Source organism: Ambystoma mexicanum, chromosome 11 (assembly GCF_040938575.1).
Source record: "Ambystoma mexicanum isolate Mex_15411 chromosome 11, UKY_AmexF1_1, whole genome shotgun sequence".
NCBI classification, from domain to species: Eukaryota; Metazoa; Chordata; class Amphibia; order Caudata; family Ambystomatidae; genus Ambystoma; species Ambystoma mexicanum.
Window position 1 is genome coordinate 556351199 of NC_090934.1, and position 25088 is coordinate 556376286.

The window sequence follows — 25088 nt, forward strand, 5'->3', positions numbered from 1 at the left end:
GATAATGCTATCTATGTTCTTAAATGCCACATGGAAAAAGATATGTGGGGGGAACAACTTGCCACATAGATGGAAACTTTTCAAAACATAAATGTTAGGTTGTGCCAAAAAGGAATGTCTTTTTGCCTGGCACTAAATAAAAAAGTGTGAGCCATACTATCTTGCAACCATGTCTTCATATTATTGAGAGTGGTGCCCTTTAGTAGATGAAGAGATTGTGAAAGTCTTTTTTTTTTTTTTAAAAGGGCATATTGGATAGAAACTGCATGCACTATAGCACCATGCAGGCTAAATGAAACATTATGTGGGATGTATTTTGTAACTTGAGAAAGTTTGCATGAAAACCCTACGAAATGTAACAATATAAACGTAAACACATATTAGAGTGTTTTATTTAGGTGTTGTTGCATTTGCTTTAAATATTTTTTACTGGACATCATGTTCATTCTGAAGCACCCTATACATGGTTCTCCACAAGATGAGGACCTTGTGAATAAGATTTGAGCTGATTTAGTCCAGGGGTCCCCTCCCCCCCTAAAGATGAATCCTCAGAAGGAAGAACTCCTGGATAATCTTGCTCCCCTTGCATTGTGCCTGTGATCAACAACCCCTTGTACTTTGTCCCACTTTGCATGTTGCCACTTTTGCTATGTAAAGAACGCCGTTGCCCCTAGATACTAGGTCCACCTATCTAAACACTTTAAATACAGCACCTGAACGAGCAAAAGAGCTCTACGGAAGGAAATGCCCTTTTCTGTACTTTTATGTTGAGGTCGTTTCTGATTTTCATTGGCTTCCTCTGGTTTTGTTCCCTTGCAGCTGCTGTCCGCCGCCAGCCTGTTTCAGCTGGACGCCCTGCAGAGGCACTGTGAGATCCGTTGTGCACGCACCATCACGACGGACAGCGCTGTCCACATCTACAAATACGCCAAGGTACAGTGGAGAGACGGCCTTGCCCATGTCAGGGTCATAGATGACCACCTAAGCCTGCTTACACACCATGGCTCACTGATACGCGAGCCACAATGAGGTTAGAGTGCCACAGAATATTGATCGGTAGGCGGGGTTGAGTCATCCCGTGTTAGGTATCGGGGAAGGCAGGCTCCAAAAAATAGGCATGGTCACTAGGCTCGAGTTTAGCACCCTGCGTTGTATGCATGTTGAAAAAAACATTTACGCACAACCCCAAAAATAATCTTTTAAAAAACCTTTTAATGCAAAATGAAAACACATTTTTAGGTTGCAGATATGCATGTTCTTACTGCATTAAAGTTGTTTGTACCATAAATTGAATATGTATAGACAATCCAAAAATATAATTATTCTGTTCAAATTACCAACAAACTCATTCCCCGTTACACCCATGAATTTACCGCAAAGTGGAGGTAAAGTAGGGTTAATCCACATTTCTAGATTCCAGAGGTATCACAGCGCTAGATTACATACATAGTAAAGGATAGGTAATAACAGTATAGAGTATCAGTATTTGACGTTCATAGTGGTTACAGAAAGGATCATGCATTTTTGTTAAATAGAGAGGTTTTGATTTGTTTGCGGAACACAAGGTAGGATGGTTCGTTCCTCATTGAGGGTGAAGCATGTTCCATAATGTGGGAGCGATGACAGTGAAGCAGGAGCCCCTCTGATAATTTTCTGGTGAATCTAGAGGTAGTAAGTGTGATGGAGGAGGGTGCAGGGTTTGCAATTTGGTTTTTTTGGAGATGTGGTGGGTGAGATGGGGGGGGCTGTGCTGTAGAGGCAGCGATGAGTGGTGGATAGTATTTTGAATTCAATGCATGCTTTGATGGGAAGCCAATGGGCTTTGAGTCTAATTTGGGAGATGTTCTCTGAGCATTTGAGGCCCCAAAGTGCTCGAAAGGCATTGTTGTGTGAGTTGTAGCTTTTTAAGATTTTTGGTGGAAGTCCCTGCTAGGATGGCATTGCAGTATTCAAGTTTGCTGCCGACGGTTGCTCTGGCAAGAGTGAGGCAGTTGCTAGGGGTGAGGAATTTTCTAGAGCGATTGAGGAGTTTAGTAGAATATGCTGCAGAAGAGGCCATAGCCTTCACATGTTTATTCAGATTGAGTTCAGCATCTAGGTAGACTCCTAGTGTTTTGACTTGAGGAGAGACAGGGATACTTTTCCCATCGATGATGAGGAGGAGCAGGCAGGGTCACAGTGTTTGAGATGGTGAGGAGTGCCGACAATGAGTAACTCTGTTGTATCATCATTTAAGCAGATGTGGTGGTTAGCCACCCAGGCCTGAATGATGTTGTAGATGTGGTTGATGTTGGCGCAGTCATGCTCGTATGAGCCTTTGAGTTTGAGGAGGATCTGGGTGTTGTCTGCAAAATGTGTGTAAGTGATATTGAGGTTGTCGAGGCGATCGAACTGGTCTTTGGTGTACGTGTTGTAGAGCATGGGGGAGACACAGGGGTCCTGTGGGACCCCGTAGGGCATTCGGATAGGATCTGCTGCTTAAGTGCCGGTAAAGACTCTGGCTGGTCGGTCGCTCAGAAAGGATTTGACCCATTTGGCCGCTTCCTGGGAGAAGTTGAAGGAGGTGGTGAGGCAGTGGTAGAGGATATCGTGGTCTACGAGATCGAATGCTTCTGAGAGGTCAAGTAGCATGAGAAAGGCGAGGTCTCCCTTGTCACAGATGTGATCAAGTTATATCTTGAGGTCGAGGAGGGCTGATTCAGTGCTATGTCTGGGTCTAAACCAGATTGGTTTAGGCCAAGTAGGAAGTGGGTTTCAAGGTGGGTTTGGAGTTGCAAGTAGGTGGTGCGATCGAGAATTTTCAAGAGGAAAGGGACTGTAGTGATGGGGTGGTAGGTAGTGTTCTCAGATACTCCTATTAAAGGCCTAAGTACTCATTACACATGTAAAGTTTTGCCTTAAAATGGCAAGTACTCACACCAGATATTTCCTCTAAATACCAGGTACTCCCCTCGAATGACAGGTCCTCACACCATGTGCCAGGTAACGCCATCAATGCCCAGGTACTTGCATCACTTTGCATGTAGTGCCATCAAATGTCATGTCCGCTGGCCACATGCCAGGTATTGTTCTTAAATTCCATATGCTCAATCATGTGGGAACATTCACATCACATGTCCAGGAACTCAAATCAATGGCAGGTATTGCCCTAAAGCACTGACCACTCATGCAATATGCTGGGTATTCTCACCAAGCGCAATATGCTCATGTCGTATGACAGGTATTGGCAAGAAATGCCATGTTATAAAAACCAGGTGCCAAGCATTGAAATGAATTGCCAAGTACCTAAACATATGTCATGCTTTGCCATCAAATCTCCATATTCTCACATAATATGCCGGATATTGGCATGGCATGGCAGGCACTCACATTGCATATCAAGTATTGCCACTAATTGTCACATGCCAGCTGTTGCCATCAAATGTCAGGTTCCCACATCATACGCCAGGTATTGTCTATTGGTGTCATTAAATGGTCAGGGTTTCATGAGCTATGCCAGGCATTGCCATAAAATGGCAGGTACTTCGAAGTTATGTCAAAGATAGTCAGCAAACACCAGGTTCTTACATCATACACCAGGAATTGCAACAAATGCAGGAATTGGCATTAAATACCAGGCACCCACATCATATGTTCCATCCCCCTGCTCCCAAGTGGTGTGCAGGACTGTATTTTAATCCTCACGTGCCACCGCAAAGCCAGCAGGACTGGAAAGCCAGGAATGGAAGGGTGAATATACCAATGGCAGACGGATAATGGCATGGCCTCGCCTCTGTGCCCTGGGCTAAATGAGAAGCCATACCAGCTTTCTGGCTTTGTAGAAGTACTTTCTATTTAGGAAACCTACTGTTTCCCATATGTCATCTAGTGGCTAAGATGGTGCCTGTGATCCGGTTCTGCATGATGGCACAAAATAAAACATGTTGTATTGCCATGAAATAAAGGACCAATGACTGTGGGGTGCAATATATGAATGGCCAATGTTATTGTAAATGAAGCAATTCTGTAGTCTATTACACCATGAGTGAGGCTTGTCAATAGAGTACAGTGAACTCAATCACTAATAGGGACTAGACATTTGGAAAGGTAAGCCACATTGTGGTTAAATGAGTGCCCAAGGATTACACACTTTATTGAAGTGATGAAGCAGCGATTTGGGCCCAGTCTCCAATTTAGGCACTTTACCACATTACCCCCCTGCTCTAGATGTACAGCAATATACAATTACTTGTGAATGTTTTGATTCAAGATCTAATATAACGTGTTGTGTCACTTGCCAGGCATACAAATAACCTGATAAAGCAATGTGAATGTATATTTGTGAATATACACGTTAAAAAAAGAATTAAATTAAATTGGGTTCTTATATCACACTTCATGGTGGAGTCCAGCCATGACACGTGGGGCCGGGTTTCAAGACAAGTGTGTTGCCCCTGAACTTTCCTCGTGGCCTAAGCATGTTAAGCAACAAGAGTACCTTTGTAACTTTAATTTTTGTATCTTTATTTTGTGCTTTGTAAAATGGAAGAATCCAATGAGCAGAGTGCAAATTCTCTTGATCCTAAACCATCACCCTCTAGGTGTTAGTACTGTACCTGAAAGACATGAACAGAGCCAACCAAAGAAATAATTGGGCCACTTTATCTGCTTACAGTCAGTCATCTGCTACTTGTTCCTAGCGATGGGTAGAACATTTAAAGTTCTACAATCAAAACACAAAAGACAGCAGTTCAGGGTGTTTATATTGTGATTCAAGGTCCTTGTTGCTTTGAAATAGTTTGAAGCCACAATGTCTAAGTGCAGCTGTGTAAAGGATTTCAGACCATCAATTGCTGCTGTAAGCACCAAAACATTAGAACATATTCAGAGAATGTGTCACAGACAATGGTCAAGCCCTCTGTAAATTACAAATATGTTAGAAAGTATTTACCAGGTCAAAGCCAGGCCTTGCCGGCAAAGGTTTGCCACACACACAGGCACTAGCTACACCATGGGCGGACAGGCCTTCGGAGGCATAACCCTTGTGGATGTTTTCCGGAATTCCTGATGGGCTATTCCATCACTGCATCATCCCAACCCTACTATGGACCTCCACGTAAATGGCAGGACAGTAAGTGATCCCCCCCACCCCCATTGCATCGAGGGGTCCCTGTATCAGGAATACATAGACATGTACATGTGCAATTGAAGCTTTTAAAATGTAGCCATGAACTCCCCAGGTGGGAAACAAACAACAAAGTTATGTGAATGTAATAGGAGCAGGAAAGAAAGGTGGCGCGGTGATGGAGAACACACTGAACTATACAAAAACTGTGCTAGGTTGAAAGAACAATTCTAACAGCCAAACTGGATTTTTCTGAATTGTTTGGAGACATTGCGTGCAACATTAATAAAGAACCTGAGGATTTACCATGCTTCCCCCTCCCGAGGTACTTGGTATCAGAGTTTTCAGTGTATACACTGGGCTGGCTCCTCCATTGAAGGCGAGGATTCCCATGGGCCGACGCCCAGTCTCCCATTATGGAGAAGCCACCACTGGCCCACCGCCAATGAATTTATTCACAGGGTCAGTGTAGCTGGAGATGAAATACTGTTGACTTTAAAGTCATGTACACGAACCGCACTGTTGGGAATGCAGTGATTTTGAACACATTTAGGGATCCGTAGACATGCCCTACGGTAGAAAGCTACCAGGCTAGCTCGACTGGTTGGATGACTGTTTCTAAGATGTTACATATTTAAAACTGGCTGTAAATCTTATGACATTTTGCAATTCCTTATAAATAAACAAGTGCTATAAAATGTGCTTGGCCAGACGATGGGTTTGGCTGGTAGCTTGCTTATATTAAGGGCGAGAGTGGGGGAATTTCTGCCCCCATAGTGAAAATCAAATGTTGGAACCCATTAATTTCCTAATAACTGCTGTCAGTACAATAGAAGAATTTATTTGTGATTAAACAGTTTGACAAGCATATAACCACTTTAGTGATAAAACACAAAGGAAGGGGCACACAAAACAGAGGGTCTTTGGTGTGGCAGTCCGACAAAAGAATAAACACATTTTAAAGAAAACTAGTGAGTGAAAGTTTAAGACGCATGTTTCAATTTGGAAATGTAAGCTGCATATTTGGAAAGAAATAGTGTACCCAGCATGTAGAAAGCCTGCTTTTAACAGTGATGGCCCCCGCCCCAGGAATATTCATGGCCCATTGATTCTCGTGGTGTCCCTTTCAGGTCAGAATAAAGAACACAGGCTGTCGAAATATAACCTGCAAACCCGCGAATGCATGACGACTGGGCAAAGGAGAACCTTTAAGGCTTCTGGAAAGAGTTCTTTGCCAGAGAGGGGGCAGGCCACCAATTGGGGGGCAACGCAGCCAATAGGGGGTGCAATTGCCCCCTTTAGGGACGCCTATGGGTACAGGCATCATACAAATGCACTGCAACATGCTCGTGAGCGCTTGCTGGCAGCTTGGCTTCTGTTTATTTCTGCATGTTACTGTACAGAACAGAAAGTAAGTCGAATGGCTTTCTTTTCCATTTTTTGTTTAAATGTGTGCCGTAAAACGCACAATTTCAATCCTTTATTTTAGAAATGACCGGGAAGGGTGCTGGGGACCCAGACCCCCCTGGGCTGGGTCAGGCTTGCTCCCAAAGCTCACTTCTCTAGGCAGGTTAGGTGCAATTATTTACACCATTACACTTTAAAAGGTCACCAGTTACCACTGCCTCTTCTCTTAAAGTGTCTGCAAACCACAGTGTGTAGGATATTGGTAACCTGTTTAAGTCTGAAAACTTGTCCCCAGGTTTTATTTGCATCCGTCTACTTTTTCTTTTCCAGATCCACAACGCCCCAGAACTCGCTCTCTTCTGCGAGGGATATTTTCTAAAGCACATGAACACTTTGTTGGAGCAGGACTCCTTCCGGCAACTCATCTATGGTCGGAACAGCAGGGTGCAAGGGCTGGACACTTTACAGGACCTGCAGAGAACCCTGGCCAGCCGGCTCCATGCAGTCTACATCACTTCCAGGGTGTGAGATCCTGCCAGATGGGAGGCATCAGCCAATCTTTCAGTGACTGGGTGGACCTTAGCAGCGGTGACCACAACTTCTCATTCTTGACAGACTGGCGGGGTCACCTACTGACGTTCCCTGAAGCACAATTTAAGGTGGCCCCTTGACCAGTGGGTGATGAGATGATTGGCAAATGTTGGTAGCCTTCTTTTGCACAGTTCAGTTTCACCCACACAGAGACATGCAGATCATGTTCTGCACGCTGGAATCCATGAAGAATCATGGGAGAGTGCAGCGTTTCAAGAGAAGCAAACACAAAACGTCTGGGAGACATGACAAACTGAACATAAATCCGTTTGCAGTCATCCTGATTTTTGGGGCATTTATCAGAAACTGAAGAGCAGTCCCCAGGTGCCCATTTATCAGAAGAACCACAAGGTTGTTCTTGTTGTAGAAGAAGAGAAATAATTGACTATGTGATCTGTATGACACAGGTTTTCCAGTCGGGACTGCAAACTCATGGCAGTGAGCTTAGTCACATAGCTCATACTGGTACAGTCCGACTGTGTCTCCTGAACTTCAAAGTGCGCTTTATGAGGACTGTGGAGTGCAGCAGTGTGGCCCACGGTTAGAGGTCGCCAGTTCAACAGACAGGGGATAGTGGTGATTGATGACCACAGCCGGCCTGCAACTCTTTGATGGTGTAAGGTGAGCAAGCATGGACTCCAAGTAAATCACTGCAGCAGGGCAGAGTCAAATAAAATAACCAAATCCCAGGATTACAATAGTCAGTCATTGACACACTTGTTGTCTAGGAGAGCAGGGGATGAATAAGCATCGAGTCATCAGTGCTTTACCCTCCGCTGGGCACAGACAGTGTGGCCAGGTACAGAATTTTCACCACTCCAACAGGACATCAATAAAGGATTTTCCCTTCCACACCAAACATGGCTGCCACATTGGCACATTTAGGAGCAAAGTCTGGCATCTACAGTATTTTCACTCTACCACCTTGCATGAACAGATTCTTCAGGCGTAAGCGAAAAAGAGGCCCTGCCAACGTTTGGCTCTCAGTTTTCACCTTCTCTACCACACAGAGCCAATAGCAACTCTTTCTTCAGCACTTGTGCACACACCTCAAATCTAACGCTTTTGTTCTCTATCCCTCCCTCTGGCCTTGTTGATTTGCAAGGATAGCTGGGGACCATTATTGTCAGTTAAAACGTTAACATTTGGTTCCAAAACTGAAATTTCACACATGCGTACCCCTTGATTCCTGAGAGATCTACTTTCAAGATACTGTGGACGTTTGTGTTCCTCACACTTACCAACCAAATAACCCTCACATCTAAACATTATTGTAAAGTCGAAAAAGGGAAAATGGACATAAAAATGTCTCAGTTACTGCCCCTGGTGATCAGTTTCATAAACTGATGGTACTGTTAATTACCTGCGTGGACCCGCCTACATGCTTCATTGATGATACATAGAGCAAAGGTACCGTTTGGACTTGAAGTAAGACTCACTCACATGCAAGCAACCGTGGGGATGAGGTCAGACAGATTATGTTAAAAAAAGAGATGTGTCAAGTTGTGTGAAAAACCTGTAAATAATTGTTCAGTTTTCTTAAAGAGTATTGACCAAAAATAAACCTGTTTCAGAATGTTTGGAACACATTGTCTCCATTTTTCATGAACAGAATTAAATCTGATATTGGAAGCAGTATATTTTTGAGTACTTTGGCATTTGTCTTTGGAAGGGTTAGTGAAAATGTATAAATGATTTACTTTCTTAGGCTTTTGGATGCAAGAACATTGAAAATCACAGTAACGATTTTTGGATCAAATGAAAGGTTGCGCAATAACATCTGGTGTTTTTCAACTGATGGTGGGATTTCATATTTATTAAAAATGAAAAGAACTAAGCATGACTGTACAAAGGACATATTGATGGCTGAAGCAGCCCCATTTCAAGGTGCTTTACAAACTCATGATGTAGCAATGAATCCATTAAACCGGTTTGTGGCGGGGAAGGAACTGGAAACCGTGAATAGAGACCTCACTAAACAGACGAAGTACATCATCATTATTCTCGAATACAGATGCACAATCCAGTGGGGGGCGGTGGTTGCAATAGGTTGACCCCAGTATGCTCTCAATGTTTTCTATATGTCTCCCAGTGCTCCTTTATAAATATCCAAATTCCACGATTGTTTGAAAAGGTTGGAAAACTTTATGTAAATTTCAGTGATCCAAATGAAGGAGCGATTTAGCTTGTGCCCTGGGAGAAGCTGGTAAGCTGGGCTCCAGCAGCTTCCTGCAGCTACCGTGGACTCCCCAGGACAACTGCTGTCAGACAAACATACCCATTTGCCATCCGGTCTGTCGAGCTCATTACAAGTTTTCCGGTATCCCGCCGGTCATTCTGACCTGCCGTTTCCGTCACCTGATATCCCGGTATTACCAGGATATTCCAGGCAACGGAAACGCCAGTAAATCCCCATTCCATGGATTTCAATAGGACTCCCATGGAGGTAATTGAGGCATTCTTTTGCCAGTGGGTGCCTCGGGAGCACAGGGCTGGAGGAAGGTCAGTGCCCCCAGTGGCCAACTTGTGTTTTTCCGGTCCAGAAAGGTTTCTGGTGCCGGAATTACCATCAATTTTTCCAGACCAGCAAAACTGTAAGGAGGCCCTGTGTATTTGGAAACATGTTTAAAAGAGAATTCAAGCATATCTATCAGCCATGTAAAGCGTAAGGGGTCATACATTGTAGATGGAAAGTAATAGCGTGCTGCTTACATTAGATCTGTAGCACGCTAGGCACCAGCTTCCCATTCCCCCAAAGGTACCACCTGCTTAGTGGGTGACGATGCCTGTGTCAGGAGGAATTTCTTAAGGCGTTTCTTTAAGCCCCAAGGTCATCTTCACAATTTAAGTAAACTCGCAGTCCTTTCCAAAGGTGCTTAGCACACCAAGGGTAGCTATGGTCTAGCAACCAAGGCACGCTTTTTCAGACAGGTGTCGGATGAAAGGCGTGCAATGAAACAATCAATTGATTCAAGAAAAGCATTGTACATGGAAGGTAACAGTTCTTTATACACTAGATCTACTGTTACAGGTAAACGCCAACTTTTAAATACATTTAGCAGGTATGTATAACTTTCACAAGTCTCTGTTGTGGTAGATAGAGCAGTCTCTGGTACTCACAGGATCGCCATAACATGACATTGTAGGGTTCTGCAATTCTCATCCATCCAGATGTTTTATACTACAAATCAGCCAAAGCCAGCATAGACATTGGTGTAAGATCATGGGAGTATTAGTCCAAAGCATGTGGAGAGCTGCAGTGTTCCAAGTTATGGCCTGTTGGCTCTAAAGTTCGAGAAACTGTTTTCCCAACCACAATGGTTATTTCTAATTAAGTGATGAGAACCTGGCTGGTGGGCTGACCCTGCTGGTAACAGCCTAACACACAAGGTATGGGACTGAGCAAAGTGAGGGTGCATAACAAGGTTTGGTGCTATTGATGGCACTGTAATTAATAGGCTCGGCCCACCCGCTGGGATCTTATCACCATTAGAACCGTGCTAGTGAAAGATGTGGGTGATAAATAATTAAAAGGAAACTTGGCTTCGGTCCACATCACCCGAGTTATACAAGTGCCTTTTCAGTCTTCATTACTGTGTAGAGGGAAGGTTTAAGTTACTTACCTGTAACGATTGTTCTCCAGCTTGGGTCTGGAATGGATCCACATGCTCATGAATATCCCCCGTTATCAGGCTGGGAATCCTCAGTAAAAGAAAAAACTGTTTAACTTTCACTTTAAAACTGTATTTCTTCTCTAAACCAATCACTGTCCTCTGGGTTATACTACCCCCCAACCAATGACAGCCCTTTCCTAAGCTCCACCCTTGGTGGCCATCTTCAGATTTGGTAAGCACGTAAAGCGTCAGTATGAAGAGCCACAGAGGGGAAGGAGGGAGGGTTTGCATATGAATCCATGCCAGACCCATGCTGGAGAACAATAGTTACATGTAAGTAACTTAAACCTTTGCCAGCATGGGGTCTGGCATGGATCCACATGCTCATGAATAATGATTACAGAGCAGTACATATACACAACCACGGGAGGAGGCAAGGCTCAACAGAAGCAATCATACTCACCTCTTGAACAGACTCACATCAACTGAACAGGTTGTGTAGCACCGCTTGGCCGACTCAGGACTCCTCCCTGGAATCCCTGTCGACGCAGTAGAACCTTGTGAAGGTGTGCGTGGACCTCCACATAGCAGCCCTGCAGATGACGGGAAGGGGCACCCCAGAGAGAAACGCTGTGGTTGCTGCAAAGGCTCTGGTGGAATGGGCCCTTGGCCGGCCTGGAAGAGGTCTGTTAGCCAGCCGATGGCAGTACAACAAGGCCTTTCCGTGATTCACAGGACCATAATGGACAAACAGCTGAGATGTTTTCTGAAAGCTCTTCTTGCGTGCCACGTAAAACTTGAAGGCACGAGCAACGTCCAGCAAATGCAAAGTCCTCTACGCCAGAGACAACGGATTAGGGAAGAAGACAGGTAACACCAAAGGCTTGTTGAGGGGGAACTCCATTGGCAGCTTCTGCATAAAAGTGGGGTGTGTATGCAGTACCACCCTTGAAGCATGGAAGGACAGGTACGGCTGATTGCTTGATAGTGCCTGGATCTCCCTGATCCGTCTGGCCGAGGAGATCGCCACAAGGAATGCTGTCTTCCACAATAGGAACTTGAGCAGGGCCTGATGCATCGGCTCAAAGGCGCCCCCATAACCACATTCAGTTCCCAAGCCGGGGCAGGAGCATTCACCAGTGGAAAAGTCCTGAATAGCCCTTTGAGGAACTCCTTGACAAGTGTGAGACCACACAGAAGGCTTACCCAGCACCCTGGTGTAGCGGGATATGGATGCCGGGGGCACATTGTTAGAGGCATGAGCCAGTCCAGCCTTCGCCAAGGAAAGCAGGTATGGTAGGAGCTGCAGGGCTGTCACATGCAGAGGGGTGATCTTCTGAGTCCGGTACCACACAGAGAAACGCTTCCCCTTATGGCCGTAGCAAGTCAGTGTTGAAGAGGCCCTGGCCGTGGCCAGGATGTCCTTACACTCTGCAGGTAAAGCATATTGCCCAAACTCTATAGCTGCAGGAGCCAGGCCCTTAGGTTCAGCTCCCCTGGGTCGTGGTGTAGAATCGCTCCTCCCTCTCTGGACAGAAGGTCTGGCAGTCGTGGCATCTTCATGGATGGAGCCGCCGACAGACCTAGTAGGTCTGGGTACCAGATTTGTTGCGGCCACGCCGTAGCAACGAGTATCATCTTACAGTGCAGGAGTGTGAATGGAGAAAAAGCATATAGGAACTGTCCCTCCCAAGGTAACGAAAATGCATCCCCCGTGCTCTTCCGCTGTGGGAACCTGATGGCGAACCTTTGACACTTGGCATTCGCTGAGGTCACGAGGAGATCGATCTGGGGTTGACACCATTCCTGGAACAGCAAATCCACCTGGTCAGGGTGAAGCTCCCAGTCGTGGCAAGAACGTAGTTCTCTGCTGAGCGAGTCTGCAATGGTGTTCTTGATGCCCATGGATGAGAAACATGTCTTGACGAATGGCCCAGTGCCACAGCTCCTGGGCCTCTCTGGGGTGGGCCAGAGAGCACGTCCCGCCCTACTTCTGGAAGTAGAACATGGTGGTGATGTTGTCCGTGAAGATCCTCACCACCTTGCCCCTCATTGACGGCATGAAAGATTTGAGGGCCCAGAAGACGGCCCAGATCTCCGGGACATTGATGTGAAGGGTCTATTCTTCTGGGAGCCAGAGGCGTCTGGCATACAAGTGTCCAGTATGAGCTCCCCAACCTTCCAGGGAAGCATCTTTGGCGAGGTCTCCTGATAAAGACGGACTTGGAAAGGGATCCCTTGCGCGAGATGAGATTGTACGCCCCAAAACTGTATCGCTCGTCGGAACTCCTCTTTGAGAGGGACTTTGTCCATCCAGGATCCTGAAAATTGCAGAAATCTCACTTCCAGAAATTTCTGGAGAGGCCTTATCTGTAGTCTGCAAAGGGGGACAAGGTTGATGCAGGAAAACATCATACACAACAGCGACTTGACGGCTTGCACTGTAGCCGCCCGTGCCGACGACAGGCGTTGCACCTTCCCAGGATGGCTACCACCCTCTCCTCTGAGGGGGTCACTAGACAAGCCACAGTGTTAAGCAGAACTTTGGATAATTAATGGAGAATCCTAGATCCGTCAGCAGATGGAGGGTCCTTGCCGTGTGCTGGCTTGCCAGAGCATGGGGCAGGATCGTATCAGTCAATTGTCCAGTTAAGGGTTGTTAAGGAGAATTCTCACAAATGTGCTAATTCCCTTCACCTTATAGACCCCCAGCAACTTTGCTGGATTTTGAGGACTTGATTTTTTAACCTGGAAAGAGTGTGAGCCTTTTTTCCCCACTCTCATGTATTTTGATGTGTGTTTTTCACTTGTGTTCTTTTATTATGGAGTTTTAGATAACTCCATAGGCATCATCTTTTCATGTGTGTTACACAGCACCCTTAGTGCAGTGACACAGCGATGTCTTTTAGACTTCCCAAAAGTTTAAATACCTTCTCTGGGATAAACTGCTGTTTCCCAGAGAATGTAAAGTGAAATTGACTTTACTAGTCTTTCCAAATTCCTAGGCCCAGCACACACCATCTTACAATGGAGTGCTGAAGGAGTTACATAGTATCCCCCGTGTCTAAATACTCATGTAGCAGTCGAATGCTACCCTTTCCTATTGAAAAGACTGGTGGCAGTGGTTTTACAATGTACTACCATGATTTTACCCGACCGCGAACACCAGTAGCTAAAAATCACAGGAGCCATGTTTTTCAAGATGGCGCCTTAAGCCCCTTTGTTTAAACAGGCCCGGTCTTCTTTTTTCAGTATTTCTTTTTGGAAAGGTCCTTCTAGTGTTTGTCTCTGTACGCAAACCTGGTTTGGTCCCTTAGTTCGTGTGCCTTTGGCGGGCATCAGGACTGAAGACCGCCTCTGGCGTCTGAGTGTCTGGGGTGGGCAGGAAGTGAGGGAGGTGCCCGAAACTCCCTGTGCTTAGTCTCCTAGGAAACCCAAATGCACTCTGGCATGATTGGCTGGCTGACTGTCCGGCAAGGACAGCCACCCTGCTAGGTGAGTGGCAGCTAGGCTGGAATGAAAGGGAGAAAACTGTTTAAAAGGCCAGTCTCTTGGACTGGAAAGCAGAGTCGACCACTGGAACGAAAGAACCAAAGAAGAGCTGCAAGAGGATGGCTGCTGCAACTCCTGGACCGTTGGTTTGCCCGGTGAAGCCCTGCTGCAGGTCCGAATTGCCATGGACGACTTCTTCCTTTGAGTTGGTGGGACCAATCAACTCGTAAACCACCTGGATACCATTCTCAAGGCTGGTTAGGATTAACCAGGGAGAGGGATACCAGCTTGTGTGCTTGAATCTACAGCTACTGGAACTGAAGTGACTCCATCTTGTGTGCTTTTTCAACGAATCCATGCAGTGCAGTAGTCCCCCTATGGCCTCCCTCTTGTCCCCACGACTGAGGCTCAGGAACAGTGAGATCTGCAGGACCTGCCAAGAACCAATGTCGTCAGCTGCATTTTGTTCTTCATACTAAGGTACTGTGCCAACCTGATTGAGAGAACGCCACTCTTGCGGTGAAAGTTCATGAAACTTTCCCAATTTACAGGCCTAATCAGCTTGTGACCCGACATATGATACTTTTTCACCTAAACTACATCTGAGAACTTTTGCAAAGACTTTACCGTTTGATACCAGAACTACTCTTTCCTATCCAGAACACTAGCCCATTGACTTTGGCCTGGCCTATTGACGTGAATTGAACTCCTCTGGTGAACTGAAACTATTTGCACTGTCTAACAAGTATATGGGATCTATTCTACTTACCTTGCCCCTTTTGCTCACTTCTAAGTAACTGAACGGCCATTTGGCTCCTATTTGAGGGGAGCTCAAACTCTCTCAAAATCTTAGAGTTTTGTATTGAAGTGTATTGGTATATAATAGTAAATTGTCTTCTGCTAGGGAAATGTTTTCTAAATTATTGTGTAATAAATTAATATGTGTTTTACCAAGAAACCTTGAGTATTAGTGTTTACTTGAACCACTGTGATTGAAAGTCCTCTGTGTAACTACTTGTACTGCTCACATTCACTCTTGAGATAAGCCTGGCTGCTCAGCTCGCTACCAAAAACTGTGTGGTACAGACTTATACCAAAGGTTGGTTGGGCTAACACCGGTAGTCCTAATTGTGTGTAGTGGTCCCAGAGGGTACTGCATGCAATTCTGCCTAAAATGGGTATACGCAGATGCCCTCGAGACGAAGATGTCCCGCCACCAGAGCGAGGCATTTTGTGAAGACCCTCAGGGCCGATTTCAGGCCGAAGGGAAGCGCCTTGAACTGATAGTGCCATCCATGGACCATGAACCGGAAGAACTTGCAGTGTTTCCGTTGGATGGGGATGTGGAAGTTGGCGTCCTCAAGTCCAGAGACGGCAGGAAGTTGCCTGCCTCCAGCTGGCGAGCTGCAGCATAAACATATTCTGAACGTATGGGCCTTCAGGTACTTGTTGAGGCGTCATAGGTCCAGGATCAGACTCCACCCTCCTGTCTTCTTTTGAAACAAAGTCTCTGGAGTACACCCTGCAGGTGCTGAGGGACGGATTCTATCGCCCCCTTTTTAAACATGGCTTGGACCTCCTGCAGTAGCCGTGCCCCATGTTGTTCTCGACGCGCTACTGGAGGATACGGGGACACCTGCGCCGGAACTCCAAGATGTGCCTCAGTCCAATAGCGTCCAGTACCCATCTGTTTGTGGTGATGGTCTTCCACGTGCGGACTAACCTCATCAGCCGGACTCCCACTGGGGTGCACGAGTATGGGCCTGAGTACACTGCCAGTTCAGGTCAGCTTAGGCGCCAGGGTCCTGCCCTGCGGGCAATGCCAGCGCTGACCTCCGCTGCAGTATGCCTGCGAGCGGCCTCTATACACCTCCTGCGTCATGGAACGGGAAGGTGGTGTAGCTTTTGGAGGACCTGCCAAGTTTTCCCCTTGAGGAACGAAAGGACGACTACCGACATTGCTGCAGAGTGCCCAGCAAAAGCGCCATCTCTGTCTTGATGAGTTGGAGACTCGTTGACCGCCGTGCCAAACAGGTTCTACCCATCAAATGGCATGTCCAACACTTTAGATTCAACGTCCGGTCTGAAGTTGGTGGATTTCAGTCATCCCTGCCGATGAAGAGCCACTCCGTTTCCCATCTGGCGGAATCCGGTGTCAGCAAAGTCCACTGCCACTGTGATGGCATGGTCCGAGGCCACCCCCCCCTTGGAACAGCTCAAGAACTTCCGCCTTCTGCTCGTCAAGTAGGAAGTCAAGAATCGGGCCCAGCTTGTACCAGAGCTCCCAGTCGTAGCGTGACAAAATGGCCAGTGCATTTGCAGCTTATATGGTGCTGGCAGCCATATAAATAATTATCTTCCCCATAGCATCCAGTTTCTTTCCCTCCTGGTCGGGGGTATAGTGGATGAGGATGATGAATTCAGAGAGCGTTTCCTGGTGGTGGCTGAGACCACAGAGTCAGGTGAAGGCTGGGACCTCAGGAACTTGGGGGCCTGAGTCCACAACTCTCTACTTTTTCTCAAGCCTGTCCCACTTGTGAGGGACGGTGCTTGGGTTCTTGAAGACTGCAAGGCCTTCCTCCCAGATATCGTCCAGCAAAGGAACAGACATGATGGTCCTCGCTTAGACTTGTGCCTTCAATAATGGAACCCTTCCTTTTTTGTCTCCTCAGGCACTAGCTGAAAGAGCTTGGAGGCCCTGGACATCATCGAATGGAAGGAGTCAACCTCATCCAACGGAGAGGCCCTGTGTGGGTCATCCACGCCTGCCGGTTCTCCATCCACCGGAACAAAGTTGTCGGCCTCAGTGTCCATAGCCATAGCTGCTGTATCTGTGCCAGTGTCCGTGTGTGTGTGGCAGGATCCTCTGTTGGGGTCAAATCCCGAGGAGGAGGCGGTGGTGTTGGCCGGTGCCCTGGTCCAGCCGGGTCCTTTGACTTGATCTTGTGTGCTCTTGCAGGACTTGCAGATGGAGCAGGGCCCGGTGTGGGCGGCAGCCTCTGCTGAATTTCTGTTACCAGTATGTGCGGCATGGTCAGAATGTCCAATGAAACGTCTCTGGGCTGAGGTGCCGCAGGAATGGGAGCCAGTGGCTCCAGGCTAATATGCCCCCTCAGAACCGGTAGCCAGTAGGGTTCGCCTTGGGATGAACCACCTACCTGGCCCTCTTTATGGTCTGAATAGTAGCCCACCGGCAGGTCATCATCAGAGCTAGTGTAAATGCGTCTCGTCACACTTGGATCTACTCCCATCACTGCACCCATCTTAGGGGTCATCGGGGTTCTACTCCTTCCCTTTTCCTGCGTCTTCTGGAGGGGAGAGGTTTCCATCCCCATTTCGGTGGGCTCTGCCGTAGCTGTGTTAGTAACCTCCCACTGTCTCTGTAATGACTTCTGCGGCGTAGCTACCGTCATGACCCTGGGAACCGTCTTTGCAATCTGCCCTCCTTTCGGCAAAGTCGAGGTCGTCGACGGGGCTGTCGATGTGGTAACAGCATTCAACGTTGAGGTGGCCGTTGATGACGCAGTTGTTGTCTTGCCTGAATACGACAGCAATGGAGGTAGAGAAGGGCTCACCTTCGACTTTTCCTTTGTCACCTTATCCATTGACCATACGCGTAGTTTTGAAGGGGTTAAGGATTTCCTCTTTGAGTGCGTGACTCTTGCTGGTAGGCTCACTGTGGATATGGTCGGTGATGGCGACCCCACCCCTCTTGAGCCCGGACCAGCAACAGCGTTGAACCTAGAGGGATCCATGGCTTGTGCCTTGCCTTGTTTTGGACTCCTGTAGGTGGGGCCTCCACAAAAGGACCCCAATCTTTTATCAGAGGGAGTTTGACCATGGGACCAGCCGGCCCTGGAGGGAGACTGATTATGAGGCTGAGTCAAGGGCCTTACCCAACATTATCCATACCACCAACCTGCTGTAGTGATCTTTCTTGGTGGTCTTTGAAAACCCATGGCAGACCTCGCATCCCTCTTCATCATGGTCCGGATTCATTCAGTAAAGATATTTGTGGTGTCCATCCTCCACAAAAACATTTCTTAGCCTACATTTTGCACAGAGTTTGAAGGGGCATCTCTTCTCCTTGGTCATGGTGAAAAGGCGTGAAGTGTACCCAAGCCTGGGCCTTCCGATGAAGATACTCGATGAAGCTTGATCTTCACCGACAACGGGTCCCTGCTGCCGGTAGTCGACCTCTGGTCGAACGATGAATTCAAAAATCGTTCAAAACTCAAAACAATGTTATCCAAAAATGTGAGTATAAGAAAAAAAGCTCGGGGAGCACCAAGAGCACTCCCAACACTGAAGCATGCGGTAAAAATCTGAAAATGGCCACCAGGGGTGGAACTTAGGGAGAGGACTGTCATTAGTTGGGGGCAGTATGACCCAGAGGACAGCGATTGGTTTAGAGAAGAAATACAGTTTTAAAGTGAAACTTTTTTCTTTTACAGAGGATTCCCAGCCTGACGACTGGGAATATTCATGAGCACGTGAATCCACGCCAGACCCCATGCTGGAGAATTGAGTGTGTCAAAAGAGGAGCAGAGGTGTCATGGACGTTTTTTTTTCCTTTTTGTGAAATGTAATGGCAAGTGGGAGGACTGGAATTGGCCGGCAGCCAGCACGGAACACACGCTTATGCCTGTGAATAAAGCTCACATTCTAGTTAAGCTGACTGGGTGGTTGTTCCTCCTGCGGTGTTAATGCAAAATAAATATAGCTGATTGGTTGCACAGGATACTGCTGCGGATGCTGTACATGTCCTCAGGCTGATTGTTAGCATATGAGAACCGAGCAGTTGAAAAGTTCAGATGAGTTTTACTAGTTTGCAGCCCCCCCCCAGGCAATTAAGAATGGTTCTGTTGCCAGTGCATTGCAATCATGATCCAGCAAAAGCAGCAGGTATCAACCCTTCTTTGTAGTATCAGTTGCATCACGATTGTAATCCAATTACAAACTAACCTCAGCCCTGTGGGTTATCCAGTTTAACAGTGCTCTCTCTCATATGTCCATATGCTTGCCCCAGTTTATACACAGGAAAACACCCAGCTGGAACGTGGAGGTTACAGGGTCATTAGAGCAGGTGGTTCAGGGGGTCCCACTGAGTAAAGGAACAAGGCACTGATGACACTGGCACAGCTTCTCGGGGCTAGCTTTGGATTGGATGGGATGGAAATTCGGCAAAAGCCTCTGTACAGTGTTTTATTTTTAAAGGACATACACTCCCAAGTCTTGAGCAGGACTTGAATAATATGATCTCAAATACCAAAAGATGAATTAAGAAATCAATGGTTTTGTTGATGTTCATCATAAACCATACACCATGTCTTAACCATAAAATACATTTGTAACAGACTCCCATAGGGCTTTTGGTTTATTACTACCCGGCCAGGGGTGTGTGGCGGCCTCCCAGTTAATCAGGAGGCTCAAGTCGGGAACTTTACCAGATGGTAAACCCCTGCTCCGAGCCTCCTCAGAGCTGGAGGCCACCATCTTCCCTCACCAGGAATCAGATAAGTGTGTCCCCTGTGTCGCATTCCCCATACCCTTCCCCCTTTTCTAGATCTCTATCCCTCCCACACCACTTACCTGGATCTGCCCTGCCCCTCAAGGCGCCAGGCACGCTAGTGTTCCTGGCGTGTCCCTGTCACGGCAATGGCAGCAACAGAAATGGAGAAGGGACTACATGTATTTCCCTTCTCCCCCAATCCATGGCAGCCATCTTGATTTGTAGTTTTTTTCTCAAGTTGAGAAGCTCTCACAGGCAGAATCCAAGGAAGCCCTTCGGAATCCCCTACTCACACAGGAAGGAGGCCGTATAAGGCATGGTGGAATCATCCCAGCTACCTGATCCACAACCCAGGCCCCACTTGTAAATATACCACATTTGATATGACATGTATGTATACAATACAGAAAGGGAAAAGAATACAATGTCTGCTGTGCTGTCCCCTTTCGATGCTGTCAGCTCTTTCTACCAACACCCCTACCACCAGTTTTACATATATTCTACTGTAATGTGTTATCTTTTGTAAAGCACCCAACTACTACTTCCGCCATATGACTAAGTACACTGCTTTTTTTGTTGGGGCACTTGAATGAAATAACTGCAATCTCCAGAACCAACTCTTACTACATATTTAATACGGGTCACAGTTAGTTGTCTGCGAAGTAATTTTGTTATATTAGCCCACAGAGATACCCCACATTCTTCCTCGCCACATAGACTTTTGCAATTACTCTTTCTCAGAAACCAATTGCTTTGCATTTGTAACTACACGATATGGATACACTTAGTTTTATGTCGAGGAACACTCTCTATTTCCTACTTTAAGGCTTCAATATGCTTCTGTTCAAATACTGTGATTTGTGTCAAACACCAAAACAAAAGGCACCCTGGTTCTGATTTTTTCAAAACGTCCTGGTGTAGTAAATCTTCACAAGTCACACCATGTAACTTTCTCCCAAGCAAGGTCAGCTTTAATGAGATTGCAGAGTTTTAACATGGTTCCAATCAGATCAAGACATTGGGCCTCATTACGACTCTGGCGGTAGCTGTGCCTGTAATACAGGAACGGCTGCTGCCGGAGTCGTTATTTTTCCAGCGCCCTGGAATGGGCAATCACTGGGGTATTACAACCCCGGCGGATCCGGTAATTGCCCATTCCAGGGCGCCGGAAAATATTCTTCCCCATTCCCATTTGAGTTCCATAGGGCTCAATGGGAATGGGGAAGCCGGATGCACTGGCACCATATGTGGAGGGTGCCGGTGCATCCGACGTGCTCTCCTCGCTGGTGCCTTTGCAGCCGCCAGGTCAGACCTGGCGGCTGCAAAGGCAACCGCGAGCAGAACTCATAGTTTGGCAGTCCCGGAAGTACGGTACCGACATGATTACCGGTACCGTAGTTCCCGGACCGGCAAACTGGTAATGAGGCCCATTGACCGGAGCAGGATATGAAGTTTGAAAGCATGTGAATTGGCCAACTCACTTTCCAGGGGTCCAACAGCAAAGTATTATACTCTAGCTTTTTTTATAAAATGTTAGTGTTCAACAGGTTATACTGTTTTCTAAGAGCTTCCCCAACTATAGAGCCTACAGACTACTCATCTTATGAGCAAAGTGAAAGCCACTGGGATGACCATTTTCCAGGTCACCTTATTAGCACCATTGTGGAGCTTTTTGTAAGAATATTTAAGGACTAAAACAATATTTAAGTCCAGTGCAAAGTGGAGGAGGCCTCCTGATCGTTTGAAAAATATATCCTTACCAAAACAAGATTTCTGTGATGTATTTCAGTAGGGCTTTAGGACTGAAGGTTATGTTACAGAAGGAGGGGGCAACCGTTGAAGTAAGGGCAAGTAGAGAGAGATAATTACCCATTCACAGGGACCCCCTATTACACCGTGCAAGCAAATGTAGCGAGCAAGGCCAACCATTCTAAGTAGGACGTGGGGGTTCCATGCTCAAAGAATTTTGAATAAACTGTCGAAATTGCGAATCTTAAAGCACATATGAGTTGAAGACTAGTTCACGGGGTACACTCCGACATAGGACTCTCCCATGCTCTATATGCCTTTCCCCAAGTGCCCATAGAGAAGGGAGGCCATCAAAGCCAGGGAATCATTTGTAAGTAGCTGGGCACGACTCCTTGGGCTTTGAATAAATACAAGTCAGCCATTTGCATACATTAAACAGGGATTCGTGTTGAGTCAGAGGTGGAAGGGAAATGAGCCCAAGCAGGGGTCGGATTTCCTTTCCTCTAAGCAGGACACCAAAGTGGGTGGCTAAGGAGGGAATCCATTCTCACAATCATCAATCACGTCTCTGTGAGTGCTTTAGTACTGCAGAGGAAGTATAGTGGAAAGGTGATACCAATTCTGAACAATTAAGCATCCCTGATCAATTAGTTTGACAAAGGGAACCAAATTAGAGACGGAGTTAGGGACAAGGATCAATGTTTCATCAATCAACATATACTTGAGATCAAAGGTCCCGATCCATGGCCACCAGAGAACGAGAAATGAAGGAAGCCTAAGTATCGCAAGAAAAGGAGGCACTGGAAAATAAGCAGAGATCATCATATATGTGTATCCTGGCACCATGTGAATGTGGGGGGTGATCTGAACAAGGTTTTTGGTGGGTGGATCTTGGATGACAGTGTCATCCCAAACATGTTGAAATAATGCCGTTTTTTAAACTCCAAACTCAAATAGTGAGACAGTCATCCTTTTGATAATGAAGGACAAACCAAGGAGATATGGACTACCAGCAACCATAACCTAGAATGTGGGAAGCTGGTGGAGGAATCAGCCTGCCCTCTTCTTGCCTGACATACCTATGGAAACAGAAACAAGACAGAGAATCCCGATTGGAGGCATAGAAGATTGTATAGATTTTATAAGAATGAGAATGAAGACCAGCCCACTTTTTCTCGACAGGGAGCTGGACGAAGCTCAAATGTTTGTGACGAGCCCAATAGCCTGGCCTTGTCAAGAAAGGGAGGCCTGCCACACTACAGCTCAAAGCCAGTCCTGACCCGAGGAAAAAGGCAGCCGAGGAGAGTTTAACCCTTACTCCTTCCTGTTACCTTTTACTACATTCCGCCTCCCTAGGGCTCAGGGCCTGGGACCAGTGCTCCTACACCAACACACAGAGACAGAGTGCTATACAACCTCCTATATTGCCCTCTACATTGTTTTTCCTTCCCATGCTCTAGTAGCCCCTCCTCTTCCTCCCCTGTCCCTGGTGTCAGGCCCTTCCTTCTTCTCTTAAGGTGGTCCCTCATTAAAGGTGGCTCGCCCTTTTCCTCTGCAACACGTCCCTTTGTGCCTATCTACAAGCCAGCAGTACACCTTTCTCTCACGCTATGTCTCTTTGTCCAGATACTTGCTAGTCTTTTGTAGAGATGGAGAAGCAGACTAGCAATAGACCGCCAAACCTCAACTAAAACTTATGCCCACATCATAGAGACCAAAATAGCTGTGAACAGAAGCAACCATTCCAGTCACCATACATCTGGTATCCTGTGTTGGCAGCAAGGAGAGTCTGTGAAAGAGGGTGGCACTGACAAACCTATGCAAGTACACGCCAATTAGCAGCACAATTCAGCACCCAGGAGGGAATGCTGCCAGGGGCTTATGTTTCATCCTCGCCCACCAGGAAGATGACACAGAAGCCAAATGCCCCTGCCCCCACCTGCCCCAGAGTCTTTACCTGCCTGGGAGCACGACCCCCACGGATACCCCAACTCAGACTGGGACACTGAACTGGCAGACCCACCATGGTCAACCTGTATTGGCTCTGAGTGGAGGGAGTGGGAGGGGCTTAGTCATATTCTAAAGCTTCTTTCTGCACATACATGCACTGGGAGGTAAGAGGAAACAGATTGGCTATGGAAAACAGACAAATGACAGGAACAGTGGAAGAATAGAGGAAACATGAAGGGCAAGGTCAGAGGAGGAGAAGGAGGCAGACCAAGTGACCAGCAGGTGGAAGGCATAAGTTACTTACCTGTAAATCATCTTCTCCAGCATGGGTCTTACATGGATTAACATGGTATGAATATTCCCCGTCGTCAGGGTGGGAACCCTTTGTAAAATAAAGCAGGTTAGCTTTAAGGTAAAAACTATATCATCACTTGTATAGCCTATTGCTGTTACTTTGGGTCATACTGCCCCAACCAAGGACACTAGTCCTTCCTTAGCTCCACGCCTGGTGGCCATATTCAGATTTGGTCATGCACGTGAAGTGGCAGTAGGACCCAAGAAGAGCCATAGAGGGGAAGGAGGGAGGGTTCACTTGTGAATCCATGGAACGAAAGGGTTCTACGTGATTACTGCGCACCCCGTTTTTTCAAATCCAAAAATGCTGACTCCGAAAATGGAGGCGTGCAGTAAGCACATGGATAACGCTGTGCCGCTTTCCCCCTACCCAGAACCCCTGTTCTTTACTTACCTTTGCTTTGTTGAACTTACCTTCACTCCTGACTGAACCTCCATTTGCCGTCCGCCTGTGATGTAAGTTTCCTACCTCTAAAGTGGGTAGGGACTTCCGTGAAAGGGTCCTTTTCCCCCCCTTCTTTTTACTTTATTCTTCCGGCATCGCACTCCCTCCATCAGACACCCCCGCAACCCATGCTCGGTATGATGGGATTCAGGATATTTGTTTGTGCCGAATGCGCGGTAAATGCGTATTCAGCATTTTATATTCAATATTTTGGGGTAATACCGAACGAAAGATATGGAGACTTACACAAAAGAGGGTGTATTTCACCAACCCTCCTGGCCAAGGTGCAAGCCATGAGGAAAGCGGTTTTCCAAGAAAGAAAATTCAAGGGGCCCCGATGCATAGGTTCAAACAGGGGCCTCATGACCCTGGAGAGTATCACATTAAGCTCCCACGTAGGAGCCTTCACTGAAGAGGCTCTTCAGAAACTCCGATGAGTCTCTGCGACCACAGGGAGAGCTTGCTCAGCGTCTTGCGGCCCGGTGTATCTTGATTGATGCATGTGTAAGGCCAGCCTTGGCAAGGGAGAGCAAGTAAGGAAGAAGCTGTGGCGCCAACACGCTCCATGGAGAGATCTTCTTTGACCGGCACCATACTGTAAAATGTGTCCAATTTTGCTTGTAACAGCCAGGTGTAGATGGAGCCCTGGCCTTAGCCAGAATGTTCTTGCATTCCAAGGGCAGCGAGTAGTGTCCAAACTCTAGGACTGCAGAAGCCAGGCTACTAGGCTCTGATGCGCTGGATGGATCTTCCTTCCCTGGAGAAAAGTCTAGGAGAGGAGGCAGTCTGAATACTGGCACCACCGAAAGGTGGAGATCTGGGTACCAGATCTGCCTCGGCCACACCGGTGCAATGAGGATCATCTTGCAG

At 47.0% G+C, this 25088-nt stretch overlaps 1 protein-coding gene across 1 annotated transcript in view; it reads left to right on the forward strand.

The window, feature by feature from the left end:
* Positions 1-8742, forward strand: part of ABTB2 (ankyrin repeat and BTB domain containing 2) — a 608178-nt gene extending 599436 nt beyond the window's left edge. The window contains exons 16-17 of the mRNA XM_069623381.1: positions 820-933; positions 6842-8742. Of these exons, the coding sequence (XP_069479482.1) occupies positions 820-933; positions 6842-7039 (312 nt within the window). The 3' untranslated portion in view covers positions 7040-8742. The remainder of the gene's footprint in view (positions 1-819; positions 934-6841) is intronic.
* Positions 8743-25088: the final 16346 nt, after the last annotated feature.